This window comes from Staurois parvus, unplaced genomic scaffold, assembly GCF_062004578.1.
Source record: "Staurois parvus isolate SC_StPar_1 unplaced genomic scaffold, SC_StPar_1.0 ptg000225l, whole genome shotgun sequence".
NCBI classification, from domain to species: domain Eukaryota; kingdom Metazoa; phylum Chordata; class Amphibia; order Anura; family Ranidae; genus Staurois; species Staurois parvus.
In genome coordinates, this window is record NW_028318021.1 from 4108904 (window position 1) to 4128850 (window position 19947).

Here is a 19947-nt window from a genome sequence, read left to right on the forward strand (position 1 = left end):
GGCAGCAGCTATAGGAGGCCCGTAATCTGCCAGCACCCTATGTCAAAAAATTTAACACACCAGCAGTGTGAAGAGACCTGAAAGTGGCACATGGCAGCAGAGTGTGGCGATGGAGACAGCAGCAATGGGAGGCCGTACAGGGACCATGACAGACTCTGGACTTGGCAGCAGCATGAGGAGGCGGTATATAGGGGCCCATGGCAGATTAGGGGCCTGGCAGCAGCTATGTGAGGCCCGTTATCTTGCAGCACCCTATGTCAAAAAATTTTACACACCAGCAGTGTGAAGAGACCTGAAAGTGGCACATGGCAGCAGAGTGTGGCGATGGAGACAGCAGCAATGGGAGGCCGTACAGGGACCCATGAGAGACTCTGGACCTGGCAGCAGCAGGAGGAGGTGGTATATAGGGGCCCATGGCAGATTAGGGGCCTGGCAGCAGCTATGTGAGGCCCGTTATCTTGCAGCACCCTATGTCAAAAAATTTAACACACCAGCAGTGTGAAGAGACCTGAAAGTGGCACATGGCAGCAGAGTGTGGCGATGGAGACAGCAGCAATGGGAGGCCGTACAGGGACCCATGAGAGACTCTGGACCTGGCAGCAGCAGGAGGAGGCGGTATATAGGGGCCTATGGCAGATTAGGGGCCTGGCAGCAGCTATAGGAGGCCCGTAATCTGCCAGCACCCTATGTCAAAAAATTCAACACACCAGCAGTGTGAGGAGACCTGAAAGTGGCACATGTTTGAGGCATGATTCATGGCGGATTTAGTCAGTTGTGTCAGGAACTGGTGGTTTGAAATCCAGACTAATCCACGCCTGATTCATTTTCACAAACGTGAGTCTCTCCACACTTTGGGTGGACAGTCGTGTCCTCCGCGGAGTTACAATACCTCCTGCCGCACTAAACACGCGCTCCGATGCCACGCTACTGGCCGGGCATGACAGCCTTTCAAGGGCAAATTCAGCTAGTTGGGGCCAAAGGTCAAGTTTCGTTGCCCAGTAGTCAAGGGGATTGTCTACCTCGGTTGGCAGGGTGCTGTCCAAGTAGGCCCAAGCCTGTTGTTTGAGCTCCTGCTCCAGGTCCACCTGATGCTGCTGCTGCTGCTGCGGCTGGTTAGTAGTTTCCTCACTGCGCTGGTGAAGAAAGCTACTCATCATCGACTGCAGACTGAGGCAGCCGCTGCTGGTGGAGCTGCCACTGCTCCTACCACCCCACCCCTCCCCTGCTGCCATGCCAGCGGAACGCGAGCGCACAGGGCCCACAGTGTCTGAGGATGGACGTTGGCGCACAAAGGCAGAGACCAACTGACTACATAGGTGGTTTTTATAGTACGTAATTTTGGCCTCCCTCTCAGCAGGTGTGAAAAAGGCCACCATTTTGGACCGGTAGCGAGGGTCCAACAAGGTGGACAGCCAAAAGTCATCCCTCTGTCTGATGGTTATTATTCGGCTGTCGCTACGCAAGCAACCGAGCATGCTATGGGCCATTTGTGCCAAGGAATGCGAGGGACTCCCTGCCTCCATCTCCACAGCATACTGCCACGGTGCGTCTGGGTCCTCTGTCTCCTCCTCCTCCTCCTCTACCAGATGCTCCTGCTCCTCCACTCCTGTCCGCTGAGTGGAAAAACCACCCATTTCACTCAATAATTCCTGAGCACAAATGTCCTCCTCTACCTCCTCCTCTTCTTCCTGTCCTGCCCCCACAGGGGTCATGTGGCGTTGAGATCTGTGCGCCACGTCTACCGCACCCTGACCAGCCATTGTTAACAGCATTTGTTCCAGGACGTGCAACAGAGGAATGACGTCGTTCATCCCATAGTCCTGCCGACTCACGAATAGCGTGGCCTCCTCAAAGGGCCTGAGCAAGCGGCAGGTGTCACGCATGAGCTGCCAATGGCTGACATCTAAGTTACACAGGGGAGTACCTTTATCCGCTTGTAACATCAGGAAATCGGTGATGGCCTTTCGCTGCTCGTAAAGGCGGTCTAACATGTGTAGGGTTGAATTCCACCTTGTTGCAACGTCGCAGATCAGGCGATGCTGTGGAATTCCGTTCTGCCGCTGCAGCTCAATGAGGGTGTTCTTTGCGGTGTAGGAATGGCTGAAATGCATGCACAGTTTACGTGACATTTTAAGGATGTCTTGCAGTGGGATGGTGGATTTTAGGAACCGCTTGACAACCAGATTGAACACGTGAGCCATGCATGGGCGCATGGCACAACCTTCCTTGACGCAGAGCAGACACCATGTTCTTTCCGTTGTCAGTCAACATGGTTCCGATTTTTAGTTTGCGCGGAGACAGCCATCTGTCGATTTCTCTGTTCATTACACTCAGCAGTTCCTCCCCTGTGTGACTACGTTCGCCAAGGCATACCAGGTGCAGCACAGCGTGACACCGTTGCGCCCTGCACATGTGATATGCCGGTCGGGTAATGGGACTTGGCACGGGGGTGGCGGCTGAGGACACGGCGGAAAAAGAGGTGGTAGAGGCGGACATGCTTGCTGGACCAAGGACGTGCAAACGTGGAGGCAAAAGCGTCGTGACCTGTCCAAGTTGCTGGTGCGGCTGTGCCGGCACCACGTTCACCCAGTGGGCCGTAAATGACATGTACTGTCCCTGACCGTAGTTACAGCTCCACACGTCGGCGCTGCCGTGCACTTTGGCAGAGACCGACATGCTCAAAGACTGGCCCACCATCTCTTCTACATGTGAATGCAGGGCTGGCACTGCCTTTTGGGCAAAGAAATGACGGCTTGGCACTCTCCACCGCGGCGCGGCACAAGCCATCATTTCTCGGAAAGGTGCTGAGTCCACCAGTTGGAAAGGGAGGGACTGCAGCACCAGCAACTTGGACAGGAGGACGTTCAGCTTTTGCACCGTCGGGTGCGTGCTCGCAAACTGTTGTCTCTTGGATACGGATTCCAAGAAAGACTGTTGACGGAATCCGAGAAGAGGAGTAGCAGGAGAAGGAGCATCTGAACGAGCGGAAGATGCCAATGAGCGACAACTCCCCTCAGCAGAGGTGTTGGAGCCTTGACTGGCTGATAGAGGGCGATTGACGACGTCGGGTGACGGAGCAAGTAACGGAGCGGGTGATGGAGCGGGGGCTGGGGCAGGCAGAACCGCCGTATGTTTATCACGGTTTTCCCAGGCCACCGAATGGTGACGCTGCATATGCTGACGCAACGCTGTAGTCCCAACATGGGCCCCCTGGCCACGCTTGCATTTCTGGCCACATAGTCGACATACGGCTACGTTTACTTCCTCGGGCGGCTTGAGGAAAAATTGCCACACCACCGAGTAGGAAACTTTGCCCCCGCTACTCTTCACTGGCTGACTGCTACTTCCTCCGTGCGCACCGGCACCACTACTGGCCGTGGTGGTAGGCTGCAGTGGAGCTGGTGCTCTACTCCGTGGACGTTTGGCTCCACTGACACTGATGCGACCCTGCTGCTGTCTCCTGGGCAACCCACCGACTGTTTTGCTCGCTGCCAAGCTGCCACCCTCTTCTCCTGATGATGCGGAAGAAATTGCCTGATGACGACGAGGCTGCCAAGTGCGATCAACCTCCTCATCATCAAGTAGGGTCTCCGCCTCACTACTAGCCCCCTCGGCTGCGTCTGGGTCAGGAGACAGACCTGTCTCTAGACCGGCTACCGAGCCACTCTCCTCGCCAGTACTTGTTCGCTTGGCTGCTGAAAAGGCCGATGTCTCCCCCCGTTCCTGACCGCCCTCTGTTAGCTCTTCCTCACTGTACAGTGGGGCTGAGCCCACAGCATGCGATACTTCGCTTGGTGAGGAACAGCAAAGGACAGGGGCAGGTAGAGGACACGTGATTTCAGTGGGCTTGGTCCCGGGCCATGCCAACTAACGGTTGTGTCTGACGTACCCACCGACCGTTGGCTGTAGGTGTCAGAGGTGACCTGGGAAGAGGAAGACGACCGAGCCAACCAATCAATGACGGCAGGGTTGTCGGTGGAGACACGACCGCTGGATGACACCGGGAGCACTGGCCTCTGGCTGCGAATACTGCTGCCTCGACCCCTTCCTCTGCTGCCACGTCTGCTCGCTCCTAAAACATTGCCTCCTCTGCCACTCCTCTGCATGTTGTCTGACATACTATTTAATTCAACGATTAGGTGTCCCTGAGTAACAATTCTCTGGCACTCAGTAACAATTCTGTCTGTCCCTGAGTATGAATTCTGTGGCCCTGAGTAACAATTGTGTGTCTGTGCAAGTAACAATTCTGTGTCTGTGCAAGTAACAATTTTGTGTCTGTGAGAGTAACAATTCTCTGGCACTCAGTAACAATTCTGTCTGTCCCTGAGTAACAATTCTCTGGCACTCAGTAACAATTCTGTCTGTCCCTGAGTAACAATTCTGTCTGTCCCTGAGTATGAATTCTGTGGCCCTGAGTAAGAATTCTCTGGCACTCAGTAACAATTCTGTCTGTCCCTGAGTATGAATTCTGTGGCCCTGAGTAACAATTGTGTGTCTGTGCAAGTAACAATTCTGTGTCTGTGCAAGTAACAATTTTGTGTCTGTGAGAGTAACAATTCTCTGGCACTCAGTAACAATTCTGTCTGTCCCTGAGTAACAATTCTCTGGCACTCAGTAACAATTCTGTCTGTCCCTGAGTATGAATTCTGTGGCCCTGAGTAACAATTCTGTCTCTGTGCGAGTAACAATTCTGTGTCTGTGCAAGTAACAATTTTGTGTCTGTGAGAGTAACAATTCTCTGGCACTCAGTAACAATTCTGTCTGTCCCTGAGTAACAATTCTCTGGCACTCAGTAACAATTCTGTCTGTCCCTGAGTAACAATTCTCTGGCACTCAGTAACAATTCTGTCTGTCCCTGAGTAACAATTCTCTGGCACTCAGTAACAATTGTGTGTCTGTGCAAGTAACAATTCTGTGTCTGTGCAAGTAACAATTTTGTGTCTGTGAGAGTAACAATTCTCTGGCACTCAGTAACAATTCTGTCTGTCCCTGAGTAACAATTCTCTGGCACTCAGTAACAATTCTGTCTGTCCCTGAGTATGAATTCTGTGGCCCTGAGTAACAATTCTGTCTCTGTGCGAGTAACAATTCTGTGTCTGTGCAAGTAACAATTTTGTGTCTGTGAGAGTAACAATTCTCTGGCACTCAGTAACAATTCTGTCTGTCCCTGAGTAACAATTCTCTGGCACTCAGTAACAATTCTGTCTGTCCCTGAGTAACAATTCTCTGGCACTCAGTAACAATTCTGTCTGTCCCTGAGTAACAATTCTCTGGCACTCAGTAACAATTGTGTGTCTGTGCAAGTAACAATTCTGTGTCTGTGCAAGTAACAATTTTGTGTCTGTGAGAGTAACAATTCTCTGGCACTCAGTAACAATTCTGTCTGTCCCTGAGTAACAATTCTCTGGCACTCAGTAACAATTCTGTCTGTCCCTGAGTATGAATTCTGTGGCCCTGAGTAACAATTCTGTCTCTGTGCGAGTAACAATTCTGTGTCTGTGCAAGTAACAATTTTGTGTCTGTGAGAGTAACAATTCTCTGGCACTCAGTAACAATTCTGTCTGTCCCTGAGTAACAATTCTCTGGCACTCAGTAACAATTCTGTCTGTCCCTGAGTAACAATTCTCTGGCACTCAGTAACAATTCTGTCTGTCCCTGAGTAACAATTCTCTGGCACTCAGTAACAATTGTGTGTCTGTGCAAGTAACAATTCTGTGTCTGTGCAAGTAACAATTTTGTGTCTGTGAGAGTAACAATTCTCTGGCACTCAGTAACAATTCTGTCTGTCCCTGAGTAACAATTCTCTGGCACTCAGTAACAATTCTGTCTGTCCCTGAGTATGAATTCTGTGGCCCTGAGTAACAATTCTGTCTCTGTGCGAGTAACAATTCTGTGTCTGTGCAAGTAACAATTTTGTGTCTGTGAGAGTAACAATTCTCTGGCACTCAGTAACAATTCTGTCTGTCCCTGAGTAACAATTCTATGGCACTCAGTAACAATTCTGTCTTCCCTGAGTAACAATTCTCTGGCACTCAGTAACAATTCTGTCTGTCCCTGAGTATGAATTCTGTGGCCCTGAGTAACAATTCTGTCTCTGTGCGAGTAACAATTCTGTGTCTGTGCAAGTAACAATTTTGTGTCTGTGAGAGTAACAATTCTCTGGCACTCAGTAACAATTCTGTCTGTCCCTGAGTAACAATTCTCTGGCACTCAGTAACAATTCTGTCTGTCCCTGAGTAACAATTCTCTGGCACTCAGTAACAATTGTGTGTCTGTGCAAGTAACAATTCTGTGTCTGTGCAAGTAACAATTTTGTGTCTGTGAGAGTAACAATTCTCTGGCACTCAGTAACAATTCTGTCTGTCCCTGAGTAACAATTCTCTGGCACTCAGTAACAATTCTGTCTGTCCCTGAGTATGAATTCTGTGGCCCTGAGTAACAATTCTGTCTCTGTGCGAGTAACAATTCTGTGTCTGTGCAAGTAACAATTTTGTGTCTGTGAGAGTAACAATTCTCTGGCACTCAGTAACAATTCTGTCTGTCCCTGAGTAACAATTCTCTGGCACTCAGTAACAATTCTGTCTGTCCCTGAGTAACAATTCTCTGGCACTCAGTAACAATTCTGTCTGTCCCTGAGTAACAATTCTCTGGCACTCAGTAACAATTGTGTGTCTGTGCAAGTAACAATTCTGTGTCTGTGCAAGTAACAATTTTGTGTCTGTGAGAGTAACAATTCTCTGGCACTCAGTAACAATTCTGTCTGTCCCTGAGTAACAATTCTCTGGCACTCAGTAACAATTCTGTCTGTCCCTGAGTATGAATTCTGTGGCCCTGAGTAACAATTGTGTGTCTGTGCAAGTAACAATTCTGTGTCTGTGCAAGTAACAATTTTGTGTCTGTGAGAGTAACAATTCTCTGGCACTCAGTAACAATTCTGTCTGTCCCTGAGTAACAATTCTCTGGCACTCAGTAACAATTCTGTCTGTCCCTGAGTAACAATTCTGTCTGTCCCTGAGTATGAATTCTGTGGACCTGAGTAAGAATTCTCTGGCACTCAGTAACAATTCTGTCTGTCCCTGAGTATGAATTCTGTGGCCCTGAGTAACAATTGTGTGTCTGTGCAAGTAACAATTCTGTGTCTGTGCAAGTAACAATTTTGTGTCTGTGAGAGTAACAATTCTCTGGCACTCAGTAACAATTCTGTCTGTCCCTGAGTAACAATTCTCTGGCACTCAGTAACAATTCTGTCTGTCCCTGAGTAACAATTCTCTGGCACTCAGTAACAATTCTGTCTGTCCCTGAGTAACAATTCTGTCTGTCCCTGAGAATGAATTCTGTGGCCCTGAGTAAGAATTCTCTGGCACTCAGTAACAATTCTGTCTGTCCCTGAGTAACAATTCTCTGGCACTCAGTAACAATTCTGTCTGTCCCTGAGTAAAAATTCTGTGGCCCTAATAACGTTTCTGTGGCCCTAAGTAACAATTCTCTGGCACTGAGTAACAATTCTGTCTGTCCCTGAGTATGAATTCTGTGGCCCTAACTAGCGTTTCTTTGTCCCTAAAGAACGATTCTGTGGCCCTCATTAACAAGTCTGTGTCCCTGAGTAATGGTTCTCTGTCCCTAAGTAACTTCTCTCTGTCCCCAAGTATTGTTTCTGTGGCCCTAACTCTGTCCCTGTCCCTAGTACAGAGCGGTCTGCCTCTGTTCAATGACTGCAGGCAAATGAAGATTTCCAAAATGGCCGCTATATATACCTCGACCATTACACAGTGCTGGCTGGCTGGCTGCTGATTGGCTGATGCGATCACATGTCGTTGAGGAATGCATTATGGGGCAGCGCGCCTTGTCTGCGCGCCTTCCCCGACATCCCCGCTCCGTCGCCGCACATGTCAGCCGCCATTTTCGGAAAAATTTCGATTCGCGCGTCCGAATTAGGCTGTTTTTCGGATTCGGCACGAATCGAAATTTTTCCGAAATTCGACTCGAATTCCACTTCGGATACTTCGATTCGCTCATCTCTACTCTGGATCAACTGTGGATATCGGGTGTATTTGTGACCGAGTTTACATCTACATTAATTGTGCCTGTTCATGAATCATAGCATGTAGGAGGTGTTTCCTTAACCCCTTCATGACGACGTAGGGCTACAAATTTGCGTTCCTGTCTTTGTACTGGCAACGCACCACATGGTGCGCTCCCAGCACAGAGGCCAGGGTCTCACTGAAAGCCCTGACAATTGGAACCTGGAACCCCTGATTCCAGGTCCCCTAATCGCTTTGATAGCCTCTGATTGGCTATCAAAGTGATCAGCCACTGTGAAGTTTCTCTTTGAATGGAGGAGAGAGATACATTGTATGTGTCCTATCAGAAAAATAAAATTAAAAATACATAAATCCAGGTTTGATCTAGGTCAGTGTCAGGGTGCCAGGGTTAGTGTTTGGGTTAAGGTGTGTGTCAAGGGTTAAGGTCAGGTTTTTTTTTTTTTGGTCAGGATTTTTTTTTTTGTATTGTTTCTGGGCCATACTATGGGTACAAACAACAACTAACATACACATATGTGGTATCACTGTGATCATCAGGATCAAGATAAATTATCTTGGGTTATTCCTTGGCGGTGGGTTATGGTTGTAGCAAGAAATATACAGTTACATTTAAAAAAAATGTTTTTTTTTTACTATTTTGGGCCAGTTTTCCTTTGATAATGAAAAAATAAAATCAAGAAATATCCAGTACCATTTACCACCAAATGAAAGCCCAATTTGACCTAAAAAAAATCAAGAAACAAGGTATAAAAGTATTAAAGGTATAGTTGTGATGATATACACAATTTTGTTAATACATGTCAAAGTTGCGTAAGTTTTTTTTTCCCTTAGGCGCAAAGGGGCTAATTATATTATATAAGTGCTAAATTTTCATATTTGATTGGAAAAGGAAAAAGAAAAGAAAAAAGAAAGAACTGACATTGTTATAGGATACTTTAATCCCTTCCATCTCTCTGGGTACCATGGACCACATGTTTTATCCCATTAAAAACACTGCAAGCATAGAAAAATACCGGATTTTCAGCCAGAAATCTAGTGTGCTCCTTACTTCCTGTTTTGGCTGACAACACAATGCTATTTCCAAACTGAAATAATAACCAGCATTGTCAGTCCTGACAGAACTCCGCCTATCCTACCCCTCTCTGTCCCACTCCACATGCTGAAATCTAATCTAGAATGGGTTTAAAAGGTTTGGAGGTGTATTTGGGTAATGTCTGAAAATTCTGTCTTCACTTTTCTTCCCCGAAGTAAAACTTCAGATATATAAAATATAAAAACACACTTTTTTAAGCAGTTGTACATTAAAAAAAAACACGGTTTAAACACACATGGGGGTCTATTTATAAAACATTGAACAGTAAGGCCCAGTTCACATCTGGTGATTTGGGATCGCAGGCAGAATTGCCACAATTCCAAATTGTACTGCAATAGTGGTAAAATGCACAATGCGTGTTTGGGTGCCATTCATTTTTAATGGCACCTAACCTTGGTGCGGTTTTGCCGAGAATGTCACGTGATAAATCACTCGGGAATCCGCATCGCTCAAAGCTTGCCATCCAAAATAAGCTCTTGCTACTTTTTGGGCAACAAACTTCATTCAATGCATTTTTTCAAGCAACAATTGCAGCGAAACCATACCATATTTGAGGTGCCATTAGAAATGAATTACATTATTTCAATGCGACTTCCAAAACGGATACATAAAATTATAAATTACTTATAATAATAAACTTATACAAAAACACAAGTGATAAGTGTTCCAAAGTAAATGTGCCAACAAGTGATATATTTAGACACAATAAAGTGTACATAAAAAAGTCAATGTAGAAATGGTTGATAACTGGTATCCACCTGACCAACCGTCTGTGCACCTCTTAGGTAATAACAGTGATCCACAGCAAACATAAGTTGTGCTTCAGCATTTGTCCATACTTGATGAATTCTGATCGTATTGCCCCCTAATACACCCCTAAATGTTCATGTACATTGCAGCTGATAAACTCACGTTTAGGAACTTTTCTGTGTTTTTTTCAGCAGCCCCTGAACTCTCCCTAATGTTTTCCTATGTGCCCATGTACATTATGTCGTTTACAGGCAGTTGAGTTTACAGTCGTTTGTTTGAACGCACCATACTTGCATTCAGGAGTAGATTTTATCAGCGTTTCAAACGCCAAATGCTGCAAACACAGCTAATCATGTTTATAAGCGTTTGTATTCAGAAGCGTTTTTTAATTGTTCCATATCTAGATGCTGTCCAGAGCCTTTTTTCATCATCAGACATGCATGCAAATCATTTTCCATGTATTCAAATGGACCTAGCATACCAGCACAGTCAGTTCTAGGTTTTGCGTGAAGGAAAAATTGGTAGAACGTGCCGCATTATGGTCATGATGGAAATCCATAGTGAATACAAAAAGAAAAGATAGGTAATCTCAACACATACTGCTCTCTCTGCTTCTGCTCTCTCTATTTCTCTCAAAATGTCTGAAATAGTTAATTTTTTACTGTTTTTCAGTGCATTCTGGGCATTTTGGAAGGTCTTTTTAAGTCATCTTAAAAAACGCTTCTAAACGCAAACGCTCATAAACGCGCATAAACTCAGTATGCAAACGCGGCTAAACAGACGTTTTTTTACCTACGTTTTCCAGCAGTCAGTTTCCATCGTTCAGAAGAGTTTTCCAAACGTCCATGAAGCTTTATCTAGTGGCCATAATGTGGTATTTTTTACCTGAAATACCTCATTTATAAAAAAACTAAATTACCTCATTTATAAAAAATACTAAATTATGGACACTAGATGGAGCTGACCAAGAAATTAAACAAAAATCAGCCAGAATTTGTCAAGGAAGGGCAAATATTTTTTCTTACATTCATCCAAAGATCATCATTCATCCAAAACAGACCCTACAGTATAATCACTTGAAATGTCTTTGAAAATATATTTCAGAATTATTTATAAACTGGGTATTTTGAAGAGTTTCTATTAAAATATAATCTTTATAGATTATATTTGTTTCAAGTAGTCTCTGACCAAAGCATTGTTACTGCATTTGGGCATGTGGATAGTGAGAACAGTGGGAAACGTCTGTGTAAAGTTAATTGAAACAGCCACTTCCATAGGTGTGCGCAGCCTATTGCATTAGGTTGTGAACTCCACAGCTCATGCACACGCTCACATACACACACACACACTTCCATGATTCTCTTATGGCAGAGCCAATCAGAAGGAGACCTTCCCCATCTCCCTGCCAGCACACAGAGCCAGGGGTGCCTCATGGGCCCCTGGGCAAAGAAATGCACTGGGGCCCCTACCAGAGAGAAACATGCCTGGGATAAACATAGATCTATACTCAGAGAAAAAAAATAAACAAAAATACAACCAAACCAAAAAAATCAAAAAGGGATAGATTTGCTGCATGGCTTCCAATTTTACTGCATGAAGCGTCTGAAGAAGGACTTGCATGGCCAGGTATTAAGAAGGACTTACATAGCCAGGTATTATAATAAAGGCTTAGCTGAACATGTTAATATTGATATATGACTTTAGTGATTGGGTTTACATCTGCTTTTACTATTTTTCTTGAATGGCCTAAGACCTATGGCCTAAACCAGCGTCTCTCAACCTTTTTTGGCCAACATAAGATAAAATTGATGTGAAAAGATGCAGTAGTATTGTAGTCCATTGAGCTTTGACCCAAGCACTCATAATCTCTACCTAGATCCATGTTTTTGTTCAGTGTGGTGAATGGAGCTCATTGAAAACAGAACACTGGTGCTTTCAAAGGGGAATTTAGAGAACTCACTGAAAAATACAAGTGAAACCACAGGCTGAAAAACATAGGGTTCACAGTGAGGTACAGGGTTGTGCAACACCATCTATAGTCTTTTGTGAGAAAAAGGACAGTATTTCCTGTTCATGTAAAACCTTTTTTTTAAGAGACCCTGTAACCAATGTAAAAACATACATGTAAAAGCACAGAAAAATTTACTATTTTAGATGCTTATTTGTTGCATTTTTCGTTTTCGTAAACCTTTTTTTTTTCTGTTTACTCGCAATGTGCTGAACTTGCTAGCAAAATTGATTGGTCATTTCCCTAACACATCTCCTCCCTCCTTGTATGTCATAGCCTTCTCCTCTTATAGTTGAATTTATTTACTGTCTGTGCTGACCCAGCTCCTCACCTTTTTACATAACCTTTAATGAAGCAGCTGGAAAAGAGAAAATTGAATAGTACAAACTGTCACTTTAGTGACAGCTCGGAGTCTGCATGGGGCTGGTGCATCACATCCTAAGACTTTTGAATGTCTACACAACCAATTCTCTTCATCGTCATGTCTTCACCCTTACTGTCTTTCCAGGAAGTGAGGGGAAAGATTCTAAATGGGAACAAATAAAGCAATAAAGCATGATATAGGCGCTAGCCTTTCTTTACTCTTTTCCCAGAAGAGTTGACAACTTTAGCCAGGAGTGTATTATTGCACTGAACTTCTCCTCCTCGTGGAAGCCTGGAGGACATTTTTAATACTGTCTGAGTGGAAAGAAGTTTATATCAGCAAAAGATTCTGGGGAATGTCCATCAATTTTCAGTATAGATGTTCTCCTCTGCCGCAATCCCTAAAGCAGCCAGTTCTGTCATTGGTCCAACACTGCAGAGAGAGGACATTACGTATTACATGCATACTCAGTATAAATTTGTGTTAACTTTTTTCAAATTTGTTTTCAAGGACCTTTTAATTTTGTCATCATTTTCTATATTTCTCGTTTGGCTATACTTCTCCTGTGATCCATTCTGCTCTGCTGTGACAACAGACTTTAGCCCACTGTTGGCTGATGTCACTCAGCTGGTTCAGGCTGGGGAAAGATCATGAACATATGGTCGGGATCCACCCAGGAGCCTGGATTTGCACCTGACTCAGCCTCTCAGTGATCTGCCAAGAGCCTGAGCCAGTCGCTCCCATTTCTTCTACAGCCCAGCCAGTGAATACTGGGAGGGAAGAGCAGACAGCAGTGACAGGCAGTCACCTCTCTCTGCTCAGAGCGGCAGGGAGAACTGAGTGATCAGCAGTGTCTGATCACTCAGTTCTCAGCCTTAGAGCTGGCGTGGACAGATGCAGCATTGGATCAATGCTGTATCCACCTAGCTAAGTATAATTTAAAAAAAACAAACAAAACTTCTCTTTTAATGCATTCTCTGTGTGCAGCTATGGGGTACTCAGCATGGGGGAGGAGCCAGGAGTATCGGTGGGGGACCCAAGAAGCAGAGAATCGGGGCTGCTCTGTGAAAAACCATTACACAGAGCAGGTAAGTATAATTTGCAAGTTAAAAAAAAAATCCCTCTACAATCATTTTAAAGAGGAATTTCGACTCCCCCCCTCCCAAAAATAAAAGTCAGTAGCTACAAATACTGTAGCTGTTGACTTTCAATATTAGGGCACTTACGTGCCCAGGAATCCAGCAGTGTCCTCACCCTGAACCAATTTTTCAATCAGCTGTCAGGTGCTGGCACCGACATCTTGACTAAGGGAAACCGGCAGTGAAGCCTTGCGGATTGTGAATGGTTTTCTGGGAACAGTTTTCTGGGAAACGTCCCAGAGGGCTGCGGGGGAAGGAGGGGGGGGATGCCACAACGAACTGAGCTGGAAGTGGGAGCGGGTACCTGTCAAAATCAGGTATCCGCTCCCCCCCAAAAGGTGCCAAATGTAGCAGGGGAGGAGGCTGATTAGTGGAGCTTCTACTTTTGGGTGGAACTCCACTGTAAGGCCGGCCATACATATATATGTGGTAGCACTGCGGTGTGCATGGGATCAGGCAAACTTGGGATTGGACCCTACTCAAGTTCACCAATAATACAAACCCAAGCTCACCACTAATCCTCTTTGCTTACATTTTGTAATACATTACTTTCTGAATACTGTTTGTTTTAAGTTTTTCTATTTGGTTGTCTGACCACAAAGCTCTGGCTAGTCTGTGTACTGTGTACAGTACATTTTTTAATAAGTTGTAGTAAAAATGTCATTCTACTGGCCCAGGGTTGTTGAGGCATTGCTTGGTCGGAGAAGAGTTTATGCCCACAAACCACAAAGAAAGAGTGAGCCAGAGCGCCCGGAGGTTTATGATCATATGATTGCATAGAAGAACAATTTAAAACAGTATTCAGAAATCGATTTATTTAAAAAGGGGGATCAAAATAAAAGGAAAACATAATTTAATAGATAGGCTGATTGGTAGCCTTTTGTTCTACATTAAGTCTAGGAATTACATAACATATTAAGGCTGATTTATATTAGCTGCAAGAAGAAGGCACGGCTCTCCTACCTATGGAAGCAATCAAGTTTTGCTGAGAAAACTTAACCCTGCGGATTAGTACTGCTGAAGTGTTGGACCGCTACATGGACACAGCCCCTCTCACATCGGCAATATCTCCATTTAGCCTGTACTAGTGGGAGAAACTGCAGCACTGTATGCAATGATACTGGTCAGCTCTTAGGACAATGTTTAAATGTCTGCCCTATTTTAACATTGGCTTCAGTGGGCTTTTTTATTTATGCTCTATTCCTGTATCTTGCACCATACCTGATAGATGGCGCCTTATCTTTGACCTTATCTGTAAAACATAAGAGATTACAGTTATAAGTTTTTTTTACAACTTACTATAAAAGGGAATATGTTGTGTTTTTGTATCTATGTACAGGATTAACAATTCCTTTTGGTAAAAAAAATTCACATAAATATGAAATATTTCATGTTCACAATAGGGTAGAACTCCAATCAAAACTTTATTTCCAGCTTTGGATAGCATGGGGAAGGGCTAGAACTGCTGTCAGGTTTTGCTGTCAGGTCAGGTGCTTTGTGTGTCTTAACTGGGGAGATTTCCACCTACTTACTGTCCTAGAGACACACAGTAAGGAAAACAGAGGAATATATCCCTTCACCTCATCTTCATGGGGTCAAGACAAGGGGTATGTCCCCAGAGTTGGTGGTGTTGGTGTAATTCTACTTCTGTAATATACTAATATCCAGTGCTGGGACAAGGTCATCCAGCACCCTGGGTGAATTGCACTCTCCACCCCACCAGATGGAGTCCCCAGTAGAGTCCCCCTTTACATCAGGTGTCCCCAAAGAATCCCTCTTTACATCAGGTGTCCCCAAAGAATCCCTCTTTACATCAGGTGCCCCAAGAGAATCCCTCTTTACATCAGGTGTCCCTATGCTCCCGTGATTTCCCCCCCCCCCTTCCTCCTTGTAGTGGGAGATCGGTACTGGCAGCATCTCCTCCCACTCTTTTCAGTCATGACAAGGACATTTCTCTTTCTCAGCACCTGCTCTTTTCTGCCACATGCAGGCTGGAGGGAGGAGAAAGTCAAATCCTCCCTTTAGCAGCAACTATCTGCTGCTGCTCCTTTTGAAAGGAGTGACACTGCAGTCACTCCTTTTAGTAAAGAGCAGAACTATCGGCAGCTCCCGCAACACAGCGCCCTGGGTGGTTCCTTCTTGCCCCCCAGTCCCGGCTCTGCTAATATCCCCCCCCCATGTACACGAAGAGAGGAAGAAATGTTTGAATGTCCAGCCTTGTCCCTTGAAACAGGGACAAGAAAGTGTGAAAAAGGAGCTAAATCAGCCACCACATCTAAAAACTAGTAAACGGCAATATATTTTTATTTTTGCTTTTGGTTTAGAAGCATTTTATTGTCATTTCTAATGCTGTTTTTAATCTTTTTAAATCTTTGATACTGCTATGAAGGTCCTTGCTATTTCCTGTCATAAAGTGACAACTGTCTCCCTGCTGTGCCCCTGCATTGTCATTCTGTCACACAGAATTCCACTGGAGACTGCAAGTGGCAGTGCTGACTGTGCACCAGCATGGTCCGCTGTTGTCACTGTCAGAAATCCAATCCAGAGCAATGATGGTAAGTCAATGCTGGAGAAGTGCATGTAGACAGGAAGTGGTTGAAAGAGATCAGCTGCACTAAGATGCAGCAAAAGGATTTTTTATTTTATATGAAAAAAAAACCTTGCAATTGTTTATGACACAAAGTGCTATTGCGAAATAACACCATCCACTTAGGGTTAAGATCTTCTTTACAGTTTAACTAAAGACATTTTTTTAGATAGAGGGCTTGTTCACACCATGGGGCAGAGATGTCAGTTTTTCTGCATGCGTTCTGCAAGGGCACAACAAAATCAATTGTCCTCTATGTGCCCTGTTCACACTACAACACTAGTATCAAGTGCAGATTTCTGCTCAAGAATCTTCAACGTGTATAGAACTCATCGGGATGTGCATGAACACTGATGTAAACTGATGTCTCTGCAAGTGAAATCTGCACGTCAGTTTCCATCAGTTTTTCTGCACGTATTCTGTGAACGAGCCTAGCGTGGTGAGGGATTAAGGCCACTGTCAGTTTTTTGGTGTCTGTTCACTTTTAGGCCCATTTCACAGGAACGGACCGATGGGGTCTGCCTGTCTGTTTTTCAGGCTGACCCTATCGGTCCATTCATAGATTTCTATGTACTGGTGGGTACATCTGATCCTGTGCGTCAAAAACAGACGAATGGGGATCCGTTCCCTTTCCGTCCAGCTGATCAGATGACAATCAGGTGGAAACGGACAGGCGGTCCGTTTCCATCCGACCGTCCTATTGAAATCAGCGGACTGTCTGTGTCCACTCTGCAATAGAGACCTGTCATCCACCTGCTCAGTGGGGATCATCAGAGAGATCCCCCGCTGAGCAGGCGGATCATGCTGATGGATCCACCCTGCCTGAAAGGGGCCTTAGAAAGTCACTCTTTGGCTCTTTTTGGCTCCTTGTGAGCGGATAACTGTACAGAACCCATCCAGGAGTGAGGCCTTAGGTGCTGCAAACTGCCCAGGGGAAGGGGATCCTTAACGGTTTGTTACCAGACCAGGCTGATTCGGTTCTAAAGGAGACTTCCAGCAGGCATCTTTGAGATTTACATATACATATATGCGCATAAGGGTTGCGCATCTGGTGAGTGCGTATTCCTAACAATTTCACGGCACGTCACCAGGATGTTGTAAGGAGCACTTATCTGAGACCCTCTCAGATGGATCATCACTTCTAAGCACTTTATATGAACTGTTTTAAGGACTTGAGGAATACAAATGATTATTAAAAACAGCACTGTTTTGACTCAACAGATGGCTTATGCTCTCATCTAAGTGAGATATAGAAAACTTCTTACAAGCGTATATACCAATGATTACATGACAAAGCATACATATGTTCTATCACTTTCTATTACTATCAAAAGGCTTCCTAAACTCTGCAGAATAACCTTGGCCAGCAGCTGCAGATAAGCATACCAGCTATGAACCGGTACACATTATTCACAGAAAATAAGGGAGGGGGGAAGATGAGCCAAAAACCTTGCAAGCTGATACTGTTAGAAATGTTTCCTTTTAAAGGGGAACTCTGCCATATCTGGGTGCTACCGAACTCCGTTTTCAGATGTGTGGGGCCATTAAGAATGAATGGCAGCTTCACACATCTGCAAAAGAGCCCTACAGTTTGGCTGTGGGTGGTTGCGGGTGTGCAAAGTGTTGTGATTTACAAGTTTTACCGCACACGCAACTATCCATACAAGTGTGAACCTAGCTTTTGCAGGCCATAGATGGTTCATTTTCGACTGAAAAACAAAATATCGGTCGTTCTGTTGCCACCAGCATGACCGATAAAAGAAATGAGGAGGAACTGCAAAAATTGGCTGATGACATTGCCCCATTAACAGTGGAAAAATCGGCTGATTATACTTTCGGACGAAAAATCAGCCGATAAACGAACCGTCTATGGCCTGCATTAATTGTCCTGATTACCATTACTAGAAAGAATGGAAAAGCATCCTCTCACTTCCTGTTGAGTCTACAGGACAGGAATGGAGGGGAACTCCCTAATAAGACAGACACCTAAAAAAAAGTTAGTGGTTTACCCTCCTCAACCATATTAAAAAAAAGAAAAAATGGCTTTACAGTGGGGATCGAACGTTTGGGCACCCCAGCTAAAAATTTGTATTAATGTGCATAAAGAAGCCAAGGAAAGATGGAAAAATCTCCAAAAGGCATCACATTACAGATTAGACATTCTTATAATATGTCAACAAAAGTTAGATTTTATTTCCATCATTTACACTTTCAAAATAACAGAAAACAAAAAAATGGCGTCTGCAAAAGTTTGGGCACCTTGCAGAGTTAATATCTTGTACTGCCCCCTTTGGCAAGTATCACAGCTTGTAAATGCTTTTTGTAGCCAGCCAAGAGTCTTTCAATTCTTGTTTGAGGTATCTTTGCCCATTCTTCCTTACAAAAGTCTTCCAGTTCTTTGAGATTTCTGGGCTGTCTGTCACGCACTGCTCTTTTAAGGTCTATCCATAGATTTTCAATGATGTTGAGGTCAGGAGATTGTGAAGGCCATGGCAAAACCTTCAGTTTACGCCTCTTGATGTAATCCCCCGTGGATTTCGAGGTGTGTTTAGGGTCATTATCCATTTGTAGAAGCCATCCTCTCTTTAACTTCAGCTTTTTCACAGATGGCATCAAGTTACCATCCAAAATTTGCTGAAATTTTATTGAATCCATTTTTCCTTCTACTCGTGAGATGTTCCCTGTGCCACTGGCTGCAACACAACCCCAAAGCATGATTGATCCAACCCCATGCTTAACAGTTGGACAGAGGTTCTTTTCATTAAATTCTGTGCCCCTTCTTCTCCAAACGTACCTTTGCTCATTCCGGCCAAAAAGTTCAATTTTAACCTCATCGGTCCACAGAACTTGCTTCCAAAATGCATCATGCTTGTCTATATGTTCATTTGCAAAGTTCAAACGATGATTTTTGTGGTGAGGATGTAGAAGAGGTTTTCTTTGGATGACTCTTCCATGAAGACCATATTTGTACAAGTATCTCTTTATAGTGGAATAGTGTACCACAACTCCAGTGTCTGCCAGATCTTTCTGGAGGGATCGTGCAGTCAAACGTGGGTTTTGAATTGTTTTTCTCACAATCCTGCGAGCTCTTCTGTCTGATATTTTTCTTGGTCTTCCAGATCTTGCTTTAACTTCCACTGTTCCTGATGACTGCCATTTCTTAATTACATTCCAAACAGAGGATATTGACATCTGAAAACGCTTTGATATCTTCTTATAGCCTTCTCCAGCTTTGTGAGCGTCAACTATTTTCAGTTTCAGTTTTCTAGACAACTGCTTAGAAGAACCCATGGTGCTGATTGTTGGGGCAAGGTCAGATGAGTCTGGGCATTTAAAACCTTTGAGATTGACATCACCTGGTCTTCCTAGACGGTGATTGAGAACAATCCATGACACTGGCAGGTCTCAGCTTTGCAAAGGGGGCAGTGCATGCTATAAATTCTGCAGGGTGCCCAAAATTTTGCAGACGCCATTTTTTTGTTTTCTGTTATTTTGAAAGTGTAAATGATGGAAATAAAATCTAACTTTTGTTGACATATTATAAGAATGTCTAATCTGTAATGTGATGCCTTTTGGAGATTTTTCCATCTTTCCTTAGCTTCTTTATGCACATTAATACAAATTTTTAGCTGGGGTGCCCAAACTTTCGATCCCCACTGTATATATATTTAAGTAAATTTTATAGCACTTCATAGCATTGCATAAGTGTTATATCAGCTTGACAAAGCAAGATTAAAAAAAACAAAAAACGTTTACTCACGTCTGTATACCATCACAGCTGTAAATGCGATTGCTATCAGGGCAAGGATGAGCATTAGGATATATAATGTTGTTTTATTACTCTGGGCCTCAGCACTTGGCGATGGGACTCTCTGAAATTATACGAATAGTACACTTATTATAAGAAGAATATTTTCTTGGGAAATATTAAGACAATGGAAGTTTGTTGTTGAATACAGTTTAC

General features: G+C 44.3%; 1 protein-coding gene across 1 annotated transcript in view; it reads right to left on the reverse strand.

The window, feature by feature from the left end:
• Window positions 1-19947, reverse strand: part of LOC149460579 (uncharacterized) — a 186419-nt gene that overhangs the window by 55614 nt on the left and 110858 nt on the right. Inside the window, exons 13-15 of the mRNA XM_089679463.1 lie at window positions 19744-19855; window positions 14618-14648; window positions 12391-12419 (exon numbers count right to left, since the gene is read on the reverse strand). Of these exons, the coding sequence (XP_089535589.1) occupies window positions 12391-12419; window positions 14618-14648; window positions 19744-19855 (172 nt within the window). The remainder of the gene's footprint in view (window positions 1-12390; window positions 12420-14617; window positions 14649-19743; window positions 19856-19947) is intronic.